Source organism: Rattus norvegicus, chromosome 15 (assembly GCF_021556685.1).
Source record: "Rattus norvegicus strain SHRSP/BbbUtx chromosome 15, alternate assembly SHRSP_T2T, whole genome shotgun sequence".
In the NCBI taxonomy this organism is placed as follows: Eukaryota; Metazoa; Chordata; class Mammalia; order Rodentia; family Muridae; genus Rattus; species Rattus norvegicus.
This window is the reverse complement of record NC_141548.1, coordinates 42,599,315-42,611,475: the sequence shown is the minus strand read 5'-3', so window position 1 is coordinate 42,611,475 and position 12,161 is coordinate 42,599,315. Positions and strand designations below refer to the sequence as shown.

The following is a 12,161-nucleotide window of genomic DNA, read 5'->3' as shown; positions in this document are numbered from 1 at the left end:
CTCAGAAGCATGCTTCATCTCAATCTCTTTCTAATGTTGATTTCAAGAATTTACTCAAAGCTACATAAGCTGCATGGAAGCACGTTGCAAACTGGACAGTGTTAATAACACTCGGTCTTAAAACAGAGAAACAACCAGATGGTGACATAAATAAAAGAAATACAGAAACCTCGCCCCAAGATTCTTAAAGAACTATAAAATCAGGATAAAATTCAATAGAAAAACAAACATGACTACAGTAACTGCTGTGCCCATGTCAAAGCTTCTTGCCTTTCTAGCACAACAAGGATGATTAGACAGGAAAGGGCTATGGTGCTAGCTCCAAAGACAAGTCCCTGGGACAGAAACACTAACCACAGCAGGAGCCCTGAGCATGACATTTTGTGCTTACACTGTGATCTTCAAACCTCGTTACAGAACCTAAGCATCTCCTGCCGCAGAATGAACATGGCAAGGCTCTGGCCTCTTTCTCTCTTCCGTCCTGAGAGTTTACAGTTGCTCTACAAACATAACACACCCATAACAGGAAGGGGTGGGTTATAAAGGAGAGGATGTCTTCTGTTCTGACTGAGGGCTAACAAAGGAGGGGAAAAATCCAATTCCCTTCCCAGGACTGTAAGCGCCGTCAGTTTCTGAACAAAATTAAATCACATATTTTGTCTCTACTATTTCTCGTCCTGCATATTCTTCTAGTCTGTCAGCCTTCTGGACAAAAATGGAAAGAAATTTTTTTCCTACTCCATTCTCTCCTATGCAATCCTTTTCAACAGCCATTTAAAAAAAAAAAAAAAGTTCCTACAAAGTACTACTTAAGAAAAGAACGGAATCAAGGGAAGAAAATTCTCATAGCAGCTTGCCAAGATAAGCCTCAGCACCAGGGTTTGTCCAGCTTGCCTCATACCTCTGCCTTAGTCAGCTGCTCACGGAGCTTCTCCACCTCTTCACGGAGATCTCGGATAATCCGAGCATTAGGATCCTCATTCACCACAGCATGGTTGATGATGTGCTTTGCTCGATCTGCATACCTCAGGGTTGAAAGTGTTTCATCATAGTTATCAGCAGCTGGGCTCACAGTGGCCACCATGGCGGTCTTGCTATTACCTCCCAGACTGTCCTATCAGGAAGAAAACAGTGAGGAGTCTTTTAAGTTGGGAGAATTCTTCACATAAAGAAAGCTAAAATCTGAAAGAATAAAATAGCCCAAGACGAAACACATGTAAAGACAAAATAGAAGCTGTACTGGCTGGTTCTCTGTGTCAACCTGACGTAAGCTGAAGTTATCACAGAAAAAGGAGCCTCAGTTGAGGAAATGCCTCCATGAGACCCAGCTGTAAGGCATTTTCTCACCTAATGATCAAGGGGGAAGGACCCGGCCCATTGCATAGGTAGTCTTGGGTTCTATAAGAGAGCAAGGTGAGCAAGCCAGGGGAAGCAAGTCAGTAAGTAACATCCCTCCATGGCCTCTGCATCAGCTCCTGCTTCCTGCCCTGTGTGAGTTCCAGTCCTGACTTCCTTTGGTGATGAACAGCAATATGGAAGTGTAAGCTGAATAAACCCTTTTCTCCCCAACTTGCTTCTTGGTCATGATGTTTGTTCAGGAATAGAAACCCTGACCAAGACAGGGGCTCACGCTCATGAGGTTCAACCCTAAACTGTTACTTCTCTGCCAATTACTTTTTTTCCTTTTTTTGGGGGGTGGGGTGGGGTGGGGTGGGGTGGGGGTGGTCTTGGCAGGGGGCAGGGTTTGAGCCACGGTTTTTTTGTCTGTGTATTCCTGGCTGTCCGGGTACTCTCTCTATAGACCATGTTGGCCTCAACTTCTATCATCTGCCAGCCTCTGTGTCCCAAGCACTGGAACTGAAAGCATCTTTATGCCCAGCTCTAATTACTTTTCTTAACAAACAAAAAGAACCCCAAACAACCACAAACCCTTTGATTTTTTTTTCAAGAAAGAATAGGAAAACCCAACAGACTACATTCATTTTTTTAAGTAACAATTAATCCAAAGATAGTATATCCCATTAATTAGGCAATGTGATACCATTCTGAGCAGTTTTGCTCAGAACGAAGACTTCAATGGCTAGCCAACCTCAGAGGAACTGGACATTCACAGTGTCAGATCCTCTGGGGAATTTGGTAGAGCTAGGGATGGAACCCAGGGCTCGCAGCGTATAGCAAGTGCTGTGCCACTGAGCCACACTCCCAGTCCTGAGGAGGCTCACCTACACTCTCCTCCACAGGGCTGCCTGTCCTGCTGGTACAAACAAGTTCTTGGGAATCTTGTCCAGCTCTGAAACCTAAGGGACAATTAGAGCCCTCCACAACAAAAGCTGAGTTACAGAGGCTCCATTTTCTTCCCTCAGCTAGCACTCTAGAAAACACTAGCACATGCTCTACATAATGGCTCCTGAAGCTCATTCAAAGGTACCAAGAAAGCCAGCATCGACACTCATCTGCAGGTTCAATAACTGTTTCAAACAGTCAGACAAATGGCTGCTAATCAGAACATTAACAATAAAGAGCTATGTGATTCCGAGGAACACTTGTGGCCGGAGCACACGTGCTCTAGGTTACATATATTTCAGGACTGAAAAGAAAAAGGGAAACCCACTCCTCTGCTGGTCCTGCGTGGCCTTGGTGGAGACAGAGTGACAGGATTCCTGTCCCTGGGACAGGACCAGTAGGCATGGGTCTCCAGGAGTGACGATGGCGGCTGTGGGCATGAAGCTTGTTTGTATAGTAAAGTGCATATTTCACATTCCTCCTTCCAAGGTTTGCACCACCCTCCCCTTAATGATGCCATGATAATCACAGAGTCTGGAAGGTGAAGGTGTGGCTAATGTCTCAGGAAAATGGTGAATGCTGGAACCTTCAGGACAGTCCTTAAGGCTGTAGAAAAGAACTCTAAAAACATGAGTTTGAAAATGTGCGATATTTCTCAACTATGCAATATTTCTCAAGTATGCAATATTAATTATCTGAGCGGGCTTCACAGGAACGAAGACAACTACACTATGAGTCAGTCTGTCAAAAAGATACAGAGGGGAGATTCCTCAGTTCAAGGTCATAGAGTCAAGCCCAGGTGTGATAGAAATGGTCATTTCAGCACAGGGTCCCACCCAGCTAGTTTATTGGCTGTGTTTAACAGAGGCAATAAGATCTCTGAATTCTTTTGCAATGTCAAAAGAATATACGTGCTTGCAGTCTCCTGAGAATTAAGGGGCTGGGGTCACAGAATACTGATTCATAGGATAATTAAAAGGAAACCTGGAGTAAATGACTAGATTGATATGTAAAATAAAAGACTGGGCTTATGATCTGCAGGAGATAAGCTAACAGAGAAATTTTTTAGAATGGCAAGAGAGAACTGCTTGGAGAACATAGAGAGCGAGCTGTCTGGCAATCCAGAGAAAGCAGACCAGGGAGAGAGAAAGCAGAACAGAAAGAAAGCAGTCTGGAAAGCCATCTGGAGCAGAGCAGAGCTGAGGTCACCAGCTTCAACCCATGCTTTGACTTCAAGTCATTTGTCTTCATCGCTCCCAAACACCCCCTTCCTCAGAACCCCTCTCTAAGCTGAGGCTGGTGTTTGGCAACCCTCAAAAAATCTGAAATCGCCAAATCAACTCCCACTCCACTAACCATGTGAAAGATGCTAAAGGTCACTCCATTTCAGCAGAGTCCCTCAGCCATCACGGCTTCCTGAATCCTAACTAGTCCTAACTAGGCTCTTCCCTTGGATGGTCAGCATTTATAGACTGGCCTCTAACTGGCAATACAGTAAAGGTGACAGCGCTGGTGGCAAGTCACTTCTGATATTAAAGTAAAAGCAGCTGATGCTCCTCTTGCTCTCAGGAGGAACAAGGTGGCCCTATGAAGAGACCCAAGAGGTGAAAATGGAAACAGGCCCTGAGCTCTGCCTATCATCATGGAAGTGAGCAACACTCACTCCTGATTCAGGCATCCAGACAATTACAGCCTTGGCTCATCCTTAATCTACAGCTCATAAGGCCCTAGCTCCAAGCACTGCCTGTGGAGTAAGGTGTTACAGGCCCAGAGATAACTGCAGACTTCACTATACTATGTGAGGCTTGGAAGCATTATAAAAACTAAGCTATATCAAAGAGTCAGGACTGTGGTGATGGCTCAGTGGGGAAAGCATGTGCCATACAAGCACTGGGATCAGAACAGATTTCCAGCACTCATGTAAAAGCCAAGCAGACAGCAGCCCACCTAGAATCCCAGAGCATGGGATGCAAAGACAGGGGTCCCTGAAGAAAGATAGCAAGACAAGCTACATCAGCAAGTTCTGGGTTCAGGTGAGAGACCCTATCTCAGTGCATAAAGTAGAGAACAGTAAAGGAAGAAACCCAACACCCATCTTGGTACACTAAAGTACATGCACACCTGTGTACATGCGTTCCCAATCACACATATATACACACACATAAAAAATATTCAGAGCTGAGAAAAAGTTTAATCATAAAAGTGCTTGCTTTGCAAATGTAAGAACTTGAACTCAGTGCTCCAAATCCATGTAAAAAGCTAAGCATGATAGTGTGTGCCTGCCACCCCAGGGCCAGGCACATGGAGAAAGACAGATCCCCAGAACTTGCTAGCAAGCCTGACCCACTAGATAAGCTCCAAGCCAGTGAGAGATTCTCTCAGAAACAGTTAAGGGCCTAGAGAGATTGCTCAGCAGTTCAAAATACTTACTGCTCTTACAGAGGACATGAGTTCAGTTCTCAGTACCCACAAGATGGTTTACAACTCCAGTTTCAGGGGATTCTAATGTCCTTTGCTGGCTCCTACATGCTCACAGTGCATATAAACTCACACAGGCAAACATGTATACATACAAATAAAACTTTTAAAATTATGTTTTTAAAGGTGTACAGGGCCTGAGGAACAACACCTAAGGCTGTCCTCTGGATTCCGCGCATGCTCGCACGTGAACAGACCCACATACATGAACACATAAAGACTCAACATCCCCTGTCAGAAAGGCGATCTCAATGAATGACAGACTCTCAAAATTCAGAGAGACATTCACCACAACAGAAGAAAGCTGACTCAGAAAGCTGACTTAGATTTGACCACTATTCATCTTTAGAAAACTCTTAATTTTAAAAATATTTTTCCAGGGCTGGAGAGATGGCTCAGCGGTTAAGAGCACTGGCTGCTCTTCCCGAGGTCCTGAGTTCAATTCCCAGCAACCACATGGTGGCTCACGACCATCTGTAACAGGATTGTGTTCATATATATAAAATAAATAAGTCTTTAAAAAAATATTTTTCCAATTTTAATACATATAAATTTTTTGGAGAATTTTGTAGTTTTATACATTTCTTTGCCTTTTCTGAATTCAACCATTAGTAACCCCACCTTCTTAAAGAGGAAAGCAGGGTTGTTCTGAAAAACAAAACACAAAAACAAGCAAACAAACCCATCAACAAGATGCCTAACAATCTAGAACTAGCAAATTGAGCTCTACTCCATCCCAGGGTTTTCCACATTCAATTTCAACAATTTCAAACAGACCTCCCTTCCCACACAGACACCCACAACTAGTTCTTGGCAACCACAACTTCAGGCCTGAAGGCTGAGTCAGATCACCTGATACCACTTCAAATTATTCTGTTCTGACATTAGAAACACAGTAATTCACAAGGTATCAATAGCTTAATACGATCACAGACAATATATATGTGTGCTTACCCATCCATTACTGAAAATTTCATTTAAAAAAAAGAGATATTGAAGAAAATATGCTCTTTATGTATAAAAAGGCAAGAAATGTATCAATCAGGACTGTTTGATTCTCTTTTCACTCCTAGACACTAATTTCAATTGTCAATGCTCCAGGTTTGTCATGAGGCGCCCCAAACACATTCAGATGGGCAGTGACGTCTCAACGACTGCAGTTCCACACACCAGTGATGCCACACATCCCCCTAAGGGCTACAGCAAACATGAATGACAAACAGGACTTGTAACCATAACCACCAGGGGTGAAAGCAAGCTGCCACGGCATGCTTAGAAGAAAAGGAAACTGGGCACACCCCATGCCTGATTTACCAAATGACCTGGAGCAGCAATACACTGTCTTGAACAAAAAGGAAAATAGAACAAAAGAATGGGCAGGCATCCAAGAGAAAGTTTATAGTTTCTTGTTTACTCCTTAATTAAGCAAATCAGACAAGCTTTGTTTCAAATGTGGCAATGCAAATTAAATGGACAATGGGAAGAAATTTCATTTTAGAAGTCAGAATTTTTCTTTTCAAGCTGAAAGAACTCTGAAGTCATCTAATCAAATTACTTCGTCGTGCAGCTAGGAACTCGAGACCCAGAAAGGCTGAGAGAACTACCGGAACAAAGGTCGGTGTGCTAATTCAGACTAGAGCTGGGATTGCTTGCTCTTCCCCTCTTGTGGGGTTTGCCATCTAATAGGAGACGCAGTGCTGTGTAAGAGCTAAACCCAGCGTCTGGAAGCACAAAGAACAGAAGAAACCTAGAAGAGAAGACACTCCAGAGTGGCAGGTAGAGGAGAGAGGAGCAGGAAGTGACAAGTAAGAATAAAGTCTTGGGGCTGGAGAGATGGCTCAGTGGTTTAGAGCACTGACTGCTCTTCCAGAGGTCCTGAGTTCAAATCCCAGCAACCACATGGTGGCTCACAACCATCTGTAATGGGATCTGCTGCCCTCTTCTGGTGTGCATGAAGACAGCTACAGTGTACTTACATGTAATAAATAAAATAAATTAAAAAAAAAAAAAAAAGAATAAAGTCTTAAAGCACCAGCCATCCTCACTCACCTAGAACCTACAATGCTAGAGAGAATAAATGAAAGCTAGGTCAGCTGTAAAAGGCCTTTGAAGCCACTCATTAAAGAGTCTAAGGGCCTGGAAGACAGTTACTGAAAAGACTTAAAGTTCCTGTGAATTTAGAAACGGAAGAGTGGATTGGACAAAGAAGGTCCAAGGGAGGGGTTGGGGATTTAGCTCAGTGGTAGAGCGCTTGCCTAGCAAGCGCAAGGCCCTGGGTTTGGTCCCCAGCTCCAAAAAAAAGAAAAAAGAAAAAAGAAAGAAAAAAAAAAAAAAAAGAAGGTCCAAGGGAAATGGCTGTCAGCTCAGTAAGAGATCCACATGACATCCACTAAAGAATTGACATTAAATATAAAAGCAGGCCAGGTAGTAGTGACACAAGCCTTTAATCCTAGCACTCAGGAGGCAGAGGTAGGCAGATTTCTGTGAGTTCAAAGCCAACCTGGTCTGCAGAGTTCCAGGCAGCCAATCTACACAGAGAAACCCTGTCTGCAAAAAAAAAAAAAAAAAGAAAAAGAAACAAACAAACAAAGAATAAAAGTGGAGGTCAAGGAACTGGAGAGATGGCTCAATGGTTAAGAGCACTGACTGCTCTTCCAGAGGTCCTGAGTTCAATCCCCAGCAACCACATGGTGGCTCACAACCATCTGTAATGGGATCTGATGCCCTCTTCTGGTGTGTCCAAAGACAGCTACAGTGTACTCATATATAAAAAAAAATAAATAAATCTTTAAAAAAAAAAGTGGGAGTCGGAGTTTGCTTACCCCCAGACTTGGGAGTTAGGAGATCTACCTCCAGACAGTGATAAACATCAAGTGACCATACAAGGACCTGAGTTTGATCCCCAGCACCTACAAGCCTGGTGTGATGACAGACGACTGTAATCCCAGCAGTGGGGAGTTAGGCAGATCTCTGAAGCACACTGGCCACTCGGCTTAGCCTAACTCCCTATCCCCAGATCCCAGTGAGAGACCCTGGCTCCAAAGGCAAAAAGGATGACAGAAAGCACGACCTCTGGTGCATCCTCATACACACTCATCCCTACAAAGGTGATCCACTTTATGAGCTCAATGGAGGTCATGCTGGGGGTGTGCTAGTCTCACACCAACACTGAAAGACAATCATCAGGTGGGGGGGGGGGGTAGACTAGGAAAGATCCACACACTGGGCAGAGGTGGGGGCAAACATTACGGCTCTGGAGTAAGGTTTTAAATCCCCTACTTAGGCTCTTAGTACAAATATCAAATATGATATAAAACAGATAATACAAGTCTTGATGAAAAAAACTACTGCAGAAACTCAACACGCATGCCTTACTTTTAACCTGAATCACCACAAAGAAGCTGCAGTTACATCTTTGGTTCACTGTTCACATATTATGAACATCTTCCCTCACTTTCAATCAAAAACAGGCAAAGTCAATGAAGAGTCTCATGAATCTTTACTAAGAGCACAGCCACATAAACCAGCCAGGCATGGGCGTGGCTGCCTGACACCTGATTCTCTTGAAACAGGGCTGACAGGCTCAGCCTTGTGGACAGCCATTGAGCCAACACGAGAAGATTGCCTGTTGTCTTAAGTAAAGTCACAGTGGCCATGTAGAGTCTGATCTTAAATCAGGCACATCAGGGGATGGCTGTGTACGACTAGAAATGCCTCTGTGGAAGTCCAAGGGAGAAGAATGTTATCAGATTTTCTTCCTGAGGACTTTGAGGCCAGTGTGGTCTATAGAGTGAGTTCCAGGGCAGCCAGGGCTACACAAAGAAACCCTATTGGGGGTTCAGGGAAAAAAAACATGAGTGTGTATAGTCAGAGAAAGTACTTCCCTTGGCAAAGGCTGATCTTTAAAACCAAAGACTCAGTCATTTACTAAGCTCCCTGAGGCCCCTGTTTCACTATAGTAAGAAATAGTAAGTACAGTACATTTTTACCAATGAGAAAATGAGTCATCACTAAGCTACACTAGGCACACAAAAAGTTATTTCCTTGTTTTTAACTGTATGTGTCACTGTACGGTTTTCTGCAGGTGAGTTCAGCACCTTTAGGAGCCAGAAGAGGTGTCAGATCCCTTGGAGCTGGAGTTACAGGCAGCTGTGAGCTAAGCTACATAGATTCTAGGAATTAAACTCAGGTCCTCTGGAAGGACAGAGCTCTTCTTAACCACGTACCTCTCCAGGGCCTGCTTCTGTTTCCAGTGAACCATGGAGAGTATTAGAAAGGCAGAGGGTTTTGTTCCACTCTGACACCTTTACAAAGTTGTCACCTAGTTTACAAGCTCTAATACCCAACCTGATGTCCACTTCCCACACCACCTTCAGGAAGATCCCAGGGGACCTGTCCATTGTAAAATCACCAACGAACTAAGCTAACCAAGAGTGAATCACTAACTAAAACACTAACGAAGGACAAAGAAAATGACTCACCTTGAGCAGCCATGTGAGAACTGAGTCTCGATAGGGAACAAATTTATTTTTGTTTTTGCCAGCACCCTGATCGGCTAGGGCAGAGATAACCAGACCCAGGGTTGTGAGGGACCTGCATGGAACAAAAACCCCAATTATCTAAGCCAGAACATATCAAATGTCATGTTAGTTGCAAGGATGGATGGTGTCCTTGTCTGCATGTAAGGAGTGCTGTGGTCAGCACTTTGCTGTCTGATTTCAAGACCAAGCTCCTAAAGGCTCCTGTCCATCTGAGCTACATGAAGCAATAAAAATACTTAACACTGTTGATCTTTCATTTTTGCAGATAAAATATGTAAGCTGATAAACTAGGGTGAAGATAATAATATAACCAACAGATACCCTCAAGAAGGGTGCCCAAGGTAAAAAACTGATTAGAGCAATAGTGCTAACTAGCTGACATCTGCACACCCTAGTGCTGGAGAAGTGTTCCATAGTTCCTACCTGCTGGCTAATGTCTCACCTGAGGAAAGGGAAGATTTGAACCCAAGAAGAGGTAGTGATTTAGCCTGAGGTAAAACTATATATGTGACAGAGCTGGCAAATGAAACATTACTTCATAAAGTCTTGCTTCTGAGATGTTGACAAATACAACAGCAGACTAAAGGGACAGCCCAATGTGGCTGGCACAGTGTCTATTCGCACAGCCAAGAACCAGTGAAGGATGACTATGCTCCATGGATAACAGCAAGTCACAAGAAGAGACCGGGTTGTCACAATCGGGGGTCAGGAGAGAGTCAGTGGATACTCACATCACTTAGTGAGCGGGCACCAAGGATTCTATCAAACATCCCACAATGTACAACATCCTCCACCCACAGGAAAAGGAGTCATCTAAGCTCCAATGTCAATAGGACCATTGTTGAGAAGCCCTGACCTGACTGGGGGCTGTGCTCGCCAATCCCATCAAACAACTCCACAGATGAGAAAATGAGCCTGGGCCATAGAAAACACTAGAAAAAAGTCCAAACTGCTTATTCATCATTGCCTTAACCATTCCAGATCATCTTTCTCCAACAAACGCAGATGTTCCCCTATTTTTCTATCAGCCCCATAAAGCAATTCAAGAATGTGATTCTGGAAAGCTTACTTGTTGATGTTGCTGCCCTCCTTCAGCCTGTCGCCCGCAGCTCCAGTTTTCGTGGCTCGTTCACTGCCAGCTAAATCCACTAAGCTCAGCTTGCCCACTTTCTCTCCAGATGTCTGCAGAGAAAATCAACACATGCTAGCAAACAGCTAATGAACGCTGAAAACAGGCTGACTCCCTCAAATGGCTTATTGTCTCCGGCCTTAACTCAAGCTATCTGTCATTACTGCAAAATTATTTTGTGCTGGTACTAAACACTGCAGAAAACCACCACCTAGCACAAAACTTATACAATTTGCTAACCCAGTAGTGAGAAACAAGGAAGTTGATGACCTCAGGAAAAAATGCTATAAAATGGGACATTTTGGAGAGATTGATATAATTTTCAGAGATATAAACAAAATTGCTTATAAGATCAAAAGTTTAATGATTTAAAACTGTGTTTAAAATTTCACAAATATTAGCCTGAGACAAAATACTTACATTTTTGGCCAATATTAAAAATAAAAACAAACAATCTGACTTTTGTGTAACAAATTTGTTCTAGAAGTCAAAAATATTTTCTAAACATTTTCATCTTATTTAAATGATCCGCTTAACTTTTTAACATCAGCTATGGTTTTTGACAATGATGTTTTCTTTCACCAGATCAGAAATGTGACATACTTTATGGTTTACCTCATCAGCAAAACAGAACCACAAGAAAGCGATATCAGAGTCTACGGATTCAACCACTGTGGAAACTTCCCTTTAAAATCTGTGTTATCTGGCTGGGAAAGTGGCTCTTGACAGAATATTTATCTGACAAGCAGAAGGCCCGGGGTTCTGCACTCAGCACAGCAAAAAATACATTTATAGATTTTCATAAACATTACAAAGGGATATTCTGTTTCCCAAATAAAAAATACTTCTGATTTAAGAAAAAGAAGGTTGGGGATGGAGAGACAGTTCAGCGATTAATAGCACTGGCTGCTCTTCCAGAGGTCCTAAGTTCAATTCCCAGCAACCACAGGGTGGGTCACAATCATCTGTAATGGCATCCGTTGCCCTCTTCTGGTGTGCATGAAGAGTGCTATAGTGTACTCACATACATTAAAGAAGAAATAATAATAATAATAATAATAATAATAATAATAATAGAAAAGAAAGTATTCAGTATGGTATTTATTTAGCTTTGATTTACTCTAAAAAGGAAATCAAAGACAGAGAACGTTTTGTTTTTAACATTGATCTTGATGTAGAAGAAAAATGATTTTTCAGCAAAGGAGAAAGAAGCCTGCCAGCATAGAGTAGCTTGCCAGGTTACTTTGGCCTCTCATATTTGAGACTGAGGTCCTGAGAGATGGATACCAGAAATCAATCTTCACAAGGAGAGCGAGCACGTGAGTTACTTAGCAAAATGTTCAACATGCCAGAGGCCTCGGCAGCTTCTCAAGGGTCCAACCAAATGCTCAAAATGCACCCTTCACATTCAATGATTTTACAGCACTCTTCCCCAATGCAAGTTGCTCCCTGACCTCCTGGCTGTTTAGCAGCAGGTGTACCGGCAAAGGTGCCTCAGCTGAAACCAGCCATCGGGGTGTAAAGTGCAAGCTGCTGTAGCTGGGCCAGGTCAGCGGCTTGTGTAATTCAGCCTCGCTGTCCTCTTGCTGGAGAGGGTGGGAACCATGCTTAGTCCAAGACGCCCTTCAGCCAGGCCGCAGGATATGACTAAAGTTCCTTCAGACCCTCTTGCTAAAGACTGGAAAGCAGAAGTTAAGCATCTTCCTTGGCCTTTTCTCTGCCATCAGGGA

The 12,161-nt window shown here is 43.3% G+C and overlaps 1 protein-coding gene across 6 annotated transcripts in view; it reads right to left on the bottom strand.

Annotated features, from left to right (window-relative positions):
* Kif13b (kinesin family member 13B) overlaps positions 1 to 12,161 on the bottom strand; it is a 157,614-nt gene that overhangs the window by 72,697 nt on the left and 72,756 nt on the right. For all 6 annotated transcript variants that reach the window (XM_087585728.1, XM_087585729.1, XM_087585727.1 and 3 more), the window contains 3 exons: positions 10,372 to 10,484; positions 9,243 to 9,354; positions 902 to 1,114 (listed from right to left, as the gene is read on the bottom strand). In XM_087585728.1, the coding sequence (XP_087441854.1) occupies positions 902 to 1,114; positions 9,243 to 9,354; positions 10,372 to 10,484 (438 nt within the window). The remainder of the gene's footprint in view (positions 1 to 901; positions 1,115 to 9,242; positions 9,355 to 10,371; positions 10,485 to 12,161) is intronic.